This window comes from Pristiophorus japonicus, chromosome 1 (assembly GCF_044704955.1).
Source record: "Pristiophorus japonicus isolate sPriJap1 chromosome 1, sPriJap1.hap1, whole genome shotgun sequence".
NCBI classification, from domain to species: Eukaryota; Metazoa; Chordata; class Chondrichthyes; family Pristiophoridae; genus Pristiophorus; species Pristiophorus japonicus.
In genome coordinates, this window is record NC_091977.1 from 219,769,020 (window position 1) to 219,783,285 (window position 14,266).

The 14,266-nt window shown below is 46.0% G+C and overlaps 1 protein-coding gene across 5 annotated transcripts in view; it reads right to left on the reverse strand.

Annotated features, from left to right (window-relative positions):
* Positions 1-14,266, reverse strand: part of cntln (centlein, centrosomal protein) — a 559,253-nt gene that overhangs the window by 353,823 nt on the left and 191,164 nt on the right. For all 5 annotated transcript variants that reach the window (XM_070886555.1, XM_070886564.1, XM_070886537.1 and 2 more), the window contains one exon: positions 6,254-6,379. In XM_070886555.1, coding sequence (XP_070742656.1) covers positions 6,254-6,379 — 126 coding nt within the window. The remainder of the gene's footprint in view (positions 1-6,253; positions 6,380-14,266) is intronic.

Genomic DNA, 14,266 nt, shown 5'->3' on the forward strand with positions numbered 1-14,266 from the left:
GGGGTAATGTATTGACGTGGATAGAAAACTGGTTGGCAGACAGGAAGTAGAGAGTCGGGATAAACAGGTCCTTTTCAGAATGGCAGACAGTGACTAGTGGGGTGCCACAGGGTTCAGTGCTGGGACTCCAGCTATTTACAATATACATCAATGATTTAGATGAAGGAATTGAATGTAATATCGCCAAGTTTTCCGATGACACTAAGCTGGGTGGCGGTGTGAGCTGTGAGGAGGATACCAAGAGACTGCAGGGTGACTTGGACAGGTTAGGTGAGTGGGCAATTGCATGACAGATGCAGTATAATGTGGATAAATGTAAGGTTATCCACTTTGGTGGCAAAAACAGGAAGACAGAATATTATCTGAAAGGTGACAGTTTAGGAAAAGGGGAGGTGCAACGAAACCTGGGTGTCATGGTACATCAGTCATTGAAGGTTGGCATGCAGGTATAGCAGGCGGTGAAGAAGGCAAATGGCATGTTGGCCTTCATAGTTAGAGGATTTCAGTATAGGAGCAGGGAGATCTTACTGCAGTTGTACAGAGCCTTGGTAAGGCCACACCTTGAATATTGTGTACAGTTTTGGTCTCCTAATCTGAGGAAGGGCATTCTTGCTATTGAGGGAGTACAGCGAAGGTTCACCAGACTGATTCCCGGGATGGCAGGACTGACATACGAGGAGAGACTGGATCAACTGGGCTTGTATCCACTGGAGTTTAGAAGAATGAGAGGGGATCTCATAGAAACATATAAAATTCTGACGGGATTGGACAGGTTAGAGGCAGGAAGAATGTTCCCGTTGCTGGGGAGTTCCAGGACCAGGGGTCACAGTCTAAGAATCGGGGTAAGCCATTTAGGACCGAGATGAGGAGAAACTTCTTCACTCAGAGTGGTTAACCTGTGGAATTCTCTGCCGCAGAAAGTTGTTGAGGCCAGTTCGTTAGATATATTCAAAAGGGAGTTAGATATGGCCCTTGCGGCCAAAGGGATCAAGGGGTATGGAGAGAAAGCAAGAAAGGGGTACTGAGGTTGAGTGATCAGCCATGATCTTATTGAATGGCAGTGCAGGCTTGAAGGGCCGAATGGCCTGCTCCTGCACCTAATTTCTATGTTTCTAAGGCTAATTGAACATTGAAAAATGTGTTGCAATATAATGTTGGATCCTTTTGTGCTTGCTGACATTCTTTACCGCAGGGAAGATGCTGGAGTCCATTATTAAGTAGCAGCAGGACATTTAGGAAATCATAATACAATCAGAGTCAGCATGGTTTTATGAAAGGGAAATCATGTTTAACAAATTTGCTAGAATTCTTTGAGGATGTAATGAGCAGGGTGGATGATGGGGAACCAGTAGCTGTAGTGTATTTGGATTTCCAGAATGCATTCGATAAGGTGCCACATAAAAGGTTACTGCACAAGATAAAAGTTCATGGGGTTGGGAGTAATATATTAGCATGGACTGAAGATTGGCTAACTAACAGAAAACAGAGAGTCAGGATAAATGGGTCATTTTCCGGTTGGCAAACTGTAACTAATGAGGTGCCACAGGGATCAGTCCTGGGGCCTCAACTATTTACAATCTATATTCATGACTTGGATGAGGAGTCCGAGTGTAATGTAGCCAAATTTGCTGATGATAAAGATAGGTAGGAAAGCAAGTTGTCAGGAGGACAACTTGCAAAGGGATTATAGATTAAATGTGTGGGCAAAAATTTGGCAGATGGAGTATAATGTGTGAAAATGTGAGGTTATCCACTTTGGTCGGAAGAATAAAAAAAGATTATTATTTAAATGGAGACGACAAAATGCTGCAGTACAGAGGGATCTGGGGGTCCTTGTACATGAAACACAAAAAGTTAGCATGCAGGTACAGCAAGTAATTAGGAAGGGAAATGGATTGTTGGCCTTTATTGCAAGGGGGATGGAGTATAAAAGTAGGGAAGTCTTTCTACATCTGTACACGGCGTTGGTGAGACCACACCTAGAGTACTGCATGCAGTTTTGGTCTCCGTATTTAAGGAGGGATATACTTGCATTGGAAGCAGTTCAGAGAAGGTCCACTAGGTTGATTCCTGAGATGAAGGGGTTTGTCTTATGATAAAAGGTTGAGCAGGTTGGGCCTATACTCTTTGGTGTTTAGAAGAATGAGAGGTGATCTTATTGAAATATAGAAGAGTCTGAGGGGGCTTAACAGGTTGATGCAGAGAGGATGTTTCCCTTCGTGAGGGAATCTAGAACTCGGGGGCAGAGTTTCAGAATAAGGGGTCGCCCATTTAAAACGGAGATGAGGACGAATTTATTCTCTCAGAGGGTTGTAAATCTTTGGAATTCTCTACCCAGAAAGCTGTGGAGGTTGGGTCATTGAATATATTTAAGGTGTAGATAGACAGATTTTTGAGCAGCAAGGGAGTCAAGGGTTATGGGGAGCAGGCAGGGAAGTGGAGTTGAGGACAAGATCAGATCAGTCATGATCTTATTGAATGGCGGAGCAGGCTCGAGGGGCCAAATAGTCTACACCTGCTGCTATTTCTTATATTCTTATGTTCTTAAATCCCCAACAGAATCACAATGAAAGCTGTTCAATTCTGTGGGCTCAATTTTTCCCATAGCGTTTTTTGGCGTACTTGAAGAGTTATGCCCGTTTTTTTGGGGCCCAACTGCGCAAAAAAAAATCATCCAACTTTCCCCGTTTGAATTGATCATTTTGGCGCTGCCTAGCCTGTCCTTTAGCTTTGGGGGTAGAGACTAAGATCTGCGCCAAAAAGATCAGGTTGCCAGGGTATCGAGGGACACACTGCGGGCTGAGGCTGGAAAGTGAAATATACAACACATTCTGGCCAGCTCACAGCAACCTGCACAAGCATGTTGCAGCAGCATTCCATCATTAAATTATTAAATTGTTTACGCCAGAAGTCTATCCCCCACCGCCTCCCCCCCCCAATCCCTCCTCACCCCACTCCTGGTGCCGCTCCTAACCCTGGCTGAAAGGCCTCCCGGTGCCCCTCCTAACACTGGCCGAAAGGCTTCCCTCCCCTCCCGGAGCCGGTTGCCGCTGCTAGCCCTGGACAAAGAGCCTCCTCTCCTGATGCTGTTTGCCGCTGCTAGCCCTGGCCGAAGGGCCTCCCTCCTTCCAGTGCCGGTTGCCGCTCCTAACCCTGGCCGAAAGGCCTTCCCTCTCTCCCTCTCTCCCTCTCTCCCTCTCTCCCTCTCTCCCTCTCTCCCTCTCTCCCTCTCTCCCTCTCTGATGCTGCTGTCCGGGCCGTGGAACTGCATCTGCTGCACTGATTTTCTTACGTGCACCGATTTAATTAACTGCCCAGTATTATTTTCCAGAGCGGTCACATACGCCGTCGTAAGAAAAATTGGGGTAAATCGGAGCTGGCCAAACTTGCTTCAATGGCCAGAATTAGCATGGGTGGCAGGTTACGCCCCTAATGACGCAAAAAAAAATCGTAAATTAGTTATGCTGGCGCACAATCTTTGGGGAAACTTGGATATTTTAATTGAGGCCCAAAAAAGCGGCATGCGCCAAAAAAACGTCGTAAATAACTGGGGAAAATTGAGCCCTGTATACTGTGTTTAAAGACTAGCTGAACAGTTGAGGCATAATACAGTAGACTTCTGTCCAAATTGGCAGATTAGCCTTTGAAACTTTTGAAGTCTAAAAGTCATCACAAACAGTAGTCTTTCCTGATGAATTCATTTCAGATCACTCTTATATTAAAGGCATCAATTTTAGATTTCACATTTTAGAGATTTAGATGTCCTCATACAGGAAACAGTTAGCATGCAAGTACAGAAATAAATTAGGAAGGCAAATGGCACATTGGTCTTTATTGCAAGGGGGTTGGAGTACAAGAATAAGGAAGTCTTGCTGCAATAGTACGGGGCTTTGGTGAGACCATACCTGGAGTGCTGTGCACAGTTTTGGTCTCCTTATCTGAGGATATACTTGTCTTAGAGGCAGTGCAACAAAGGTTCACTAGATTGATTCCTGGAATGAGGGGGTTTCCTATGATGAGAGAGGTGATCTCATTGAAACAAAAATCTGAGGGGGATTGACAGGGTTGATGCTGAGAAGTTGTTTCCCCTGGCTGGAGCACCCAGAACCAGGGTCAGTAGTCTCAGGATTAAGGGTCAGCTTATTAAGACTGAGATGGGGAGGTATTTCTTCACTCAGAGGGTTGTGAATCTTTGGAATTCTCGACCCCAAAGGTCTGTGAATGCCAAGTCATTGAGTATATTCAAGGCTGAGATAAATTGATTTTTGGACTCGAAGGGAATCAAGGGATATGGGGATAGGGCGGGAAAGTGGAGCTCAGGTCAAAGATTGGCCATGATCTTACTGAATGGCGAAGCAGACTCGAGGGGCTGTATGGCCTACTCCTAGTCCTAATTCTTCTGTACTTATAACATCAATTAATGTCAGTAGAATATTCCATCAAAAAATGAACAGAGCAACATTTGGTGAGGTGAGAATGACTTTGAAGCATGTAACTTTCACAGAAACATTTCTGATCATCTCTACTGTTATGGAGGTCGCCCCACGACACCAGATAGGTGCGGAGATCAGCTGCTGGGGCTATCCCTGCGGGGGTCAAGTCTGCGGCAAGGAGGCTTAATCTTCCCTGCTCCTTTTGGCCCCACAAGAAAATTAGAGAAAAAAAAGTTCAAAACCCAACTTCTTCTAGCCCCAGATGCTCCTTCCTTCACTTGGCAGGAAAGCCACTGTAGCTTGCAGTTAAAATTGCAGTCAGGTCTCATTGATGCCATCAGGACCCGATATATAAAAGGCCCCTGTGGCTTTGGGGCGGTGCTCAGTTGTGGTGGCTAAAATCAGGAATGGTCATCTCCCGCGGACCCAAGACAGGTGAGTAATCTGAGCATGTCTAACTGCCCATTCTGGCCAGGTAAAATTGCCCAGATTGCTTCTAAGCAGTGGATTAGTCAAAGTTTCTTTTAAAGGAACCATCCTCATCATAGGCAGTCCCTCGGAATCGAGGAAGATTTGCTTCCACTCTAAAAATGAGTTCTTAGGTGGCTGTACAGTCCAATACGAGAACCACAGTCTCTGTCACAGGCGGGACAGATAGTCGTTGAGGGAAAGGCTGGGTGGGACAGGTTGCCGTACGCTCTTCCCGCTGCCTACGCTTGATTTCTGCACGCTTTTGGCGATGAGACTCGAGGTGCTCGGCGCCCTCCCGGATGCACTTCCTCCACTTAGGGCGGTCTTTCGCCAGGGTCTCCCAGGTGTCAGTGGGGATGGGATGTTGCATTTTATCAGGGAGGCTTTGAGGGTGTCCTTGTAACGTTTCCGCTGCCCACCTTTGGCTCGTTTACCATGAAGGAGTTCCAAGTAGAGTGCTTGCTTTGGGAGTCTCGTGTCTGGCATGCGAACAGTGTGGCCTGCCCAGCGGAGCTGATCAAGAAGTGTGGTCACAGTGCTTCAATGAACACTTTAAATGTGCTTTAAAAGAACACACTGCTGCTGACACTACTGAAAATGGGAACAAAACACTATGGGCTAGACTTTCCTATGAGCCCCTCAATGCCCGTAAAACCGCTAACATTTGGTGAATAACGCTGGCGAGAATTTCTATTTTTATGTTTAAAGTAATTAAAACTAATCGCCTGCCGAGAAAATGGGCATTGCACCTTCATTGTCGGCGGTTTTCTCAGTGGTTAAGTGGAAACTTAGTAATATGGGCGGTCTTTACCGGAATGGACAGTATGTATTTAAAATTTAGTCCAAAGCTGCGGTTGGGCCTAGGAAGGGGGAAAACTTTTTTAAAAAATCAATAAAAAAAAATAAAAACGTAAAAAGCATTATCAAGACACTTTTATACCTAATCAAGAACCTTTAACTTGCCTTTCTTGACAGAATACTCACTTACCGCCATGTTTAAGCAGTTTTGGCGGCGGTTGAGGCCAAACTTACGCCCTGGTGATTTTTCTCGGCATTGCACGTCGGCGGTTTGGTCCCAGCGGGCGTTTCAGATGTGGGCGATACATTGAAAAAACTTAAGGGGTAACTTTCGTCGGGCGAAAAAACAGCTGTGCCGCAGAGAAAATTACCAAGAAAAGATAGGAAAATCTAGCCCAAAAATTGTTCAAAAAAAAAACCTGATAGATAGGAATTCTGATTTCATATAATTGTTGTAATTAATGGGATAACCACTTGGAATTTAACCGATTCAATCTAGCCACATTTTAAAAGGAACAGTCATCAAGTATTAACCTAATACTGTGTATTACCTTAAGTTTTAAAAGTTTCTCAAGGTTTTCAATCTTCTGTTCTGTTTTATTTAATTTCATCAGTTCCTCTGCTTCTCCAGTACAGCTCCTTGGAGAGAGAGATCTGGAACGCTTCACAGACAAATCCTACAATGGACAGTAAAAAAGGAAATGACATGGTTAGTGCCTGGCCAGTGAAATCATATAGAATCATAGAATTATAGGGCCCAAGTTTCGGCCTCAGTTGCTCCTGATTTTTTGAAGCAACTGGTGGAGAACGGAGTATCTTAGAAATTCAAATTCTCGGCATTTAGTTTGCTCCAGTTCTAGTCAGTTCGAACAGTTTCACTTTGGAACAGAATTTTTTTTTCAAAAGGGGGCGTGTCCGGCCACTTACGCCTGATTTCAAAGTTTCATCAGTGAAAACTTACTCCAAACTAACTTAAAATGGAGTAAGTGAAGATTTTTGTACGCTCGAAAAAACCTTGTCTACACTTTAGAAAATCAGGAGTAGGTTACAAATCAGGCGTAAGGAATGGTGGGAGGGGGGTTTAAAGGGAAGTTTACAAACATTAAACACTTCAGTTTTACAAATAAAAAGCCATCATCAATAATAAATGATAAAAACATCAATAAATCAACCAATAAACCAATCAAAAAAAATTAATAAGAAATAATTTTTTTTTTTTAAATCAATAAATAAAACATTTTCTACTTACCGACTGCAGCACCGGGAGCTCTCCAACAGCGTGCTGGGATGCCCCCCGCCCCCCCGCCCAGTGTGTCTCTGTCAGTGTCTCGATCTGTCTGTCTATCTGTCTGTATGTGTCTCTCATTCTCTGTCTGTCAGTGTCTGTGTTTCTGACAGCGAGGGGTGGAGGGGAGGGGGAGGATGGGGATGGGGAGGGGAGGGGAGGATGGGGATGGGGAGGGGTGGTGGAGTGGGGAGGAGGGGTGGTGGAGTGGGGAGGAGGGGTGGGGCGGGGAGGGGGGTGACAAGTGAGGGAGGGGAGGGGGTTGAGAAGGGAGGGGGTGAGAAGGCAGGGAGGGGAAGGGGGGGGTGAGAAAGGAGGTATGGGGGGGTGAGAAAGGAGGTATGAGAGGGGTGGGAAAGAGAAGGGAGGGAGGGAGGAGGGGGGTGAGAGGAGGGAGGGAGGGAGGGAGGGAAGCGAAGGGAGGGAGGGGAAGGGGGAAGAGAGAGAGGGAGAGAGAGAGAGAGAGAGAGAGAGAGGCTGAACGGGCCGGGCCCAAGACTTCGAGCTTAGACTTACCGGATTGACAGGTAGGTGGCGTCGGGTCCGGGAGCGCAGATCGAGGGGAGCACGGGTCGGGGCGGAGGGGTCGGTTGGGGGGGGGGGGGGGGGGGGCGGAGATCGGTCTGGGCTGGGGGGGGGGGAGGGGGGAAGGGCAGATCGGTCGGGGGGGGGGGAACATCGGTCGGGAGCGGAGGTTGGTCGGGGAGGGGGGGGGGAAGCGGAGGTCGGGTCGGGGGGGGGGGGTGGGAGCGGGAGTCAAGTCGGGTCCGGTCCGGTCCGGAGGAAGCAGGAGCTGGGCATGGGAGGAGCCTTATGCACGCAGCCCCAGTGAGGCCATTCGGCCAGGGCTAGGGGCTGCGTGCTTCAGGCTCCTCCCACACAGTTTTGGGTGCCTGGAGCTACTGCACTTACGCGCCCATTGTAACGCGCATGTGCAGAGATCCCGGCACTGTTTTCAGCGCAAGGACCTAGCTCCGCCCCTACAGCTCCTGCTGCGCCGCACCGAGGGCCAGAGGACCTGCAGGGAGCCAGAGAATCCGGAAGATATTTTCAGGCGCACTGCACTTTGTGGCGCGAAAAACGGGCGTCCAGGTCGGGGCTGCGTCGTTCTAGGCACGGCCCGAAACTTGGGCCCATAGAATGATACAGCACAGAAGGAGGGCATTCGACCCATCGTGCCTGTGCCGGCTCTTTGAAAGAGCTATCCAATTAATCCCACTCCCCTCAGCCCTGTAAATGTTTCCCTCCAAGTATATATCCAATACTCTTTTGAATGTTACTATTGAATTTTCTTCCGCCGCCCTTTCAGACAATGCATTCCAGATCACAGTAACTAGCTCTGTAAGAACTGTTTCCTCAAGTCGCCTCTGATTCTTCTGTCAATCACCTGAAATCTGTGTCCTCTGGTTACCAACCCTTCTGCCACTGGAAACAGTTTCTTTTTATTTACTCCATCAAAAACAATCATGATTTTGAACACCTCTTTCAAATCTCCTTTTAACCATCTCTGCTCTAAGGAGAACAATCCCAGTTTCTCCACATAACTGAAGTCCCTCATCCCTGGCAACATTCGAGTAAATCTCTTCTGCGCCTTCTCCAAGGCCCTGACATCCTTCCTAAAGTGTGGTGCCCAGAATTGAACACAATACTCCAGCTGAGGCCTAACCATTAGCATAACATCCTTGCTTTTGTACTCTATTACTCTATTAATAAAGCCAAGGATCCCATATGCTTTTTTAACAGCCTTCTCAACTTGTCTTACCACCTTCAAAGATTTGTGCACATACACCCCCAGGTCTCTCTGCTCCTGTACCCCCTTTAAATCGACATATTTAAATAGAGATTAAAAAAAACTTTAGTTCCAGTACAAGCAATGGAGAATACTAATAATGAATTATAAAAATTCTATATAGAATACCAAAGGAATAACAAACTGAATTATAACAATGTTAGCACTAAAGACTTCTCTGCAACTCACTAATGAGTATATTCATTTACATTTACATTGTTTCTTCCAGAATAATGATCTCCCATCAGGGAAGGCTCATGGGTTGTAGACACAGAAATGCAGGAAGCCTCATTACAAATGGGAGATACAGGCTGATCTAATTGCTCTATGAGGGTCCACATTTGGATATGATAGGATTATAGCAAACAAGTGGGAAAATGGACTCCCCTGCCCTTTGAAATATTTTCACCTGAAGGAGGAGGTCTAGCTCCCTGAGAACAGAACTAAATAAAAATGAGTTCAACAACGATGTCCATAGAAATACAGACTAGGGCGTGGCCTACCAGCACTGCTGAATATTGAAAATCTCACATCAATATGTCACATTTATAACTTTTCCTGTCACTCTGACAGAATTAGTAATCAAGAAACTGTGATTTTTAAGACTTTATTTGTATATAAATAAATGGCTATATACTTTATTTCAGTGTTGTCCAATCGAAATTGCTGATTAGCTACAGGAGTGGCTACAGCGACAATGTTTTAACCCAAGCACTCATTTCAGCAGAAAACGTGTTGCAGGTAAATGTACTGCATGTGTATATTTACTGAACAAACATCTCCTACCACTCAGTGTTAAACTTTGCAGTTTTTTTTATTTCACTAAAGTTTGGAATTCTGGCATGAATTTAACACCACATTTATGCAGAATAACAATGGGCCAGAATTGACAGTGCCCGTGGGCACTTACGAGGTGCACACGCACTCGTGGGGTGCTCACAAGTTCTTGGTTTAGGCATGCGAAACGCATACGCCTCAACCCGGAACTTGCGATCTCTTGACAGATCGCATGCCTCTGCAACTAAAGGGCCTCCGCGGGCAAAGCGTTGGGCAAATTCTTACGATGCTTTTATCAACAGGCATGAAGCCTGCCTTTATCAGCGCAAGGCTTTTAAAGCATAGAATATTTTTTTTTCAATAATTTAAACATTTAAAATCCTATTCAATAAGGTAAGTTTATTTTTAGACCCTTTAAAATATGTAAATTTATTTCTCAAAAGTTTATATTTTTGCTTTAAATAATTAATTAAATTCCATTTTGATTCATTTTAAATGGGTGATTTAAAAAAAAATTATCTTAAGTGCTTTGGGGGTATTCCCATTCATGTGGATGAATGGGATTATCCCTACTCTGATAGGTTGGGTCGGCCCATGTGATCTCAGTGATGCATACGAACCGATTAGCTGCTGGGATACGTGGGCCCCTACGCAGGCCTTCACGTAGAGGCCCAGGACCAGAGGTCTCTGAAACTCCGGGAACAACAGGGACTTTCATAGAAATTTTTGCGGTCGGTGGCATCTGCCCGCCGGAAGCCTCTGACCGCAAATTCTGGGCCATAGAATTTACAGCACAGGAACAGGCCATTCATCCCAACCAGTCTATGCCGGCGTTCTTGCTCCACTCTAGCCTTTTCCCATCCTAACTCACCTGACTCTTATCAGCATAACCCTCTATCCCCTTCTCACTCATATGTTTATCCAGCGTCCCCTTAAATGCATCTATGCTATTCGCCTCAACCACTCCCTGTGGTAGCGAGTTCCATATTCTAACCACTCTCCAGGTAAAGAAGTTTCTTCTGAATTCCCGATTTGATTTCTTAGTGACATTATATTGATGGCCTCTAGTTTTGCTCTTCCCCACAAGTAGAAACATTCTCTGTGTCTACTTTATCAAAAACCTTTCATAATTTTAAAGACCTCCAATAGGTCACCCCTTAGCCTTCTTTGCCTGATCATTCTTCTCTGATAGGTATACCCTCGCATTTCCGGTATCATCCTTGTAAATCTGTTTATTTGAAGTGCAGCTTCTATCTTTCTGTCCAGCAGTTGCGAGCAGGACTTGACCATCAGAGTAACTGCTGAGTATGTGGACTCCCACAACGACACACACCAGACCTACCCCCGCTCTCCCTCCATCCCCACCCACTCGCCATCCAGACTCCCGCCCCCCCGCCCTCCATGCAGACCCTCCCACCCCCTCAACACTCTCCATCCAGACCCATACTTCACTCTCCATCTGGACCCACTCCCTCACACTTTATCAAGACCCACCCCCTCACACTCCATCCAGACCCACCCCCGCTCTCCATCCATAATGCAGTTGGATGCAGCTTGCTCGTTGCCATTACAGCTTGTTGGAGCTGCTCATTATTGGGTAGACTTGCTTTCTTCTGCTGGCCTGGAGCTTTTATTCCAATTGAGCACAATCACAGCTCTCCTGTCCATACAAGTTTCCATGCTGTTGAGGCCATCCGTGTTACACACCATTTTATCAACAGTAACCGACAAAGTAAAGCACTCACGACAATCAAGAAACACTTGCACACTCTGCCTTTCATCTTACCATTTTACCAACAAATGCACATAAAGGTTCAAGTTCAAATTCATAGTGTGTGCAAATATGGGTACTGAGATCGTATGCCCAATGAGAGATTCTATTACCCATTGATTGTTTTCTAATCAAAAATGCAATTAACCACATCTGGATTCCCAATTGGCTACATGTGGCTAATGTATTAGACAACAATGCTTTATTTCACAATTAACATAATTCATATCATAGACGGTCCCTCGAACGAGAATGACTTGCTTCCACATAGGTTCACAGATGTTTCAATGAAGGACCCAATATTCCAGTCCTGAACGCCAACTGAAGGGTGGAAGATGCCTGTGCGTGGATTTTTTTAAACACGTGGTTACCACTGCACATCTGCCACCACACGGGCTTGACAGAGCTAGGCTTTATCCAGTGACAAGGGTAAACCAGGACGACTGGAGACCTGCTCTGCTGCACGGACCCAGTGCGCACACACATTGCAGTGTGGGCTGGCCCGTGCTGCTCCTGGGCCCTCGGCTCTTCTGAGCCCCGTACACTCAACAATAACAACAGCAGCAAAGAAAGGCTGCACCCATCTCTCCTCCACCTTATTCTAAGACTGCCCACTGTGCTTGGCCTTGTTGACTCCTCCCCCTGCACGCAGACAGTGGCACAGCGTTTCTCAGATTAGTACCAAGCTTATTCTTGCGAACATTTCGGGTAATGCACACTTCTTGATTTGGGGAGGGGGGAGGCTGGCCTGGGGATTGGAGTGGGAGTGGCAGTTGATTCTGTCAATGGGCGCAGGGTCTGGAGGAATTCGCTTATTGCAGCAGCTAACTCCAGCATTCCCTCCCTGTGCCCTGACAGTGTCTCAACTACCTGCGACATTCTCTCCCTCGTGCCCAGTGTTTCCATTTCTCGTGAGAGTGTTGTTACTTCTTCCGACAGTCCTGATACATGGTGTCCAGAAGTGATCGTGTAAGGTCAATGCTCTCCGCACTCATTGCCATCATCTGAATCATATCTGTTAGATCCTGCACCTCAGGAGAGCGCTGTCAAGCTCTCCTTACCCTCCTCACCCTGAGTGTGCCTCGCTACCGCACTGGGAACCGCAGATTCGAACGGTGGGACCCTGGGTGTGCCTCGCTGCACCCCGCTGGAATCCCTAGCCTCAGACTGAGAAACACCATGGAATGTCCTAACACTTGTACCACTCGGAAAAGGGCTTGGCACCTCAATGAGCCGCACCTGCACCTCCTCCAGAGTGAGTGCAACAGGGTGGGCTTCATCCATCACCTCCCCCTCCCCACCATGCTCTTGGTCTGGAAGGTTGGATTGGAAGATGTTCTCCTCTTCGGGCTCATCCGCGTCTGAATCTTCTTCTGCATCGGCTTCAGCCTCGTCACATTTGGCTTCAAGTTCTGCAAAATATAACAGAACAGACAAATGGTTAGCAGCAGAGGAGGGGGCAAGGTGACATGAGTAGACAAACACAGCGCAGGCAGCAGGCTCATTTGAAGGACCATGATGAATGATAGCACATTGCATCAACCGTAGCGTAGCTGATGGAAACATCTCCATGAACCGAAGCATGGCTAGACTGCGCATTACTTAACTTTTAGCAAAACCAGATGCGGAATTTGCGGGACTTAACCTCTTCCTCGAGTATAGGCGCAGCTTGTGCAGTGGTGGCTGCTTTTCTCCAGGCAGGACTCATCAAAGCAGCGACCCTTTCTTCCAAGGGTGTCAGTGAGTGCAGATTTGCCGGGCCTCCTGCTGTTCCGAGTTCTTTTTCTTTTGTTGTGTGCCACCTTCTTCTGCAAAGAGCTAGATGTCTCTCCTTCGTGTAGATGAAAAATGTCCTCACTAGTCCCTTACAGAAGTGGTGTTGAGTGTCTGGTAATCCAAGCTGTGTTCTGCTTTAATCATTTTCAATAAGTCCACTATCATTACAGAGCTCAATAGCCTCAACAAGATTACCACAGAATATAATATTATAGCTCTAGCAAAGTTAGTTACAATGCAATGTAAATATGGTAAATACTATACAGATGTATTCAAACAACACCTCAGAAATACAAGACACTGAGCAAATCTTTCATGAATCCTTTGAGGATGGCAGTAGCATGATCTGTATCAATATAAACTGCAAAAGTGTGCAATTACAAAGATACAGGGTGAAAAATGTTGTGGGGAGGTGAAAAATCATCCAAGAAATAGCTAAGTCAGAAAATAGAAAATCAAATTTCATTTTCACACAGAAGTCAGGATTGCTCTCCGGGACTAAATATATTATTATTAAAACAATTCCAGGAAGAGGGCTTCAGCCTCCATAATGATACTGGACTATACACCAGAGTAGATTCACTGATGTGTCGCTCCATCAATGGACAATCGTTGAGAAATTGGTCGAGTGAGCTGTAGCCTCTAGGCCCATTTCTGGCCCGATTCTTTCTCCTCGCAGTTTTCCAGCTGGCTGGATTGTTGGTTCAGAAATGCTCCCGCAAATTTCTGCCTCATGAGGAGCATAGAATTTATTTTAAAATATTTAATATTCAGTACTGAGCTCAATTTCACGAAGATGGTGCTATTTGCCTTGTAAACCTATTTTGAGTCAGCTTATGGTAAGCTACTTGTGCAATGTAGCTCTTAAAGGGGCACAGGCTTTTTACATTTCTTCCCCTCCCCATTTTTTAATATTGTGGTGGTTAGATTATTTTTTTGTACAATTGTTTGGAATTCTTATTCAACTAACTACCAGAGCCATATCAGCAGCTTGCTGTATCTCCAGACAGGCCTACCTGTCAATAACAGGGCAACTGTTCCCACAGGCTCCAATCAGCTGGGAATCATTTGCAGAAGTTTTATACCCAAAACCTAAATGCAATATACAGATAACACTGCCTGTGATAGTCAGGTCACTACCCCTTTCAACATTCCTGACTCCAGCT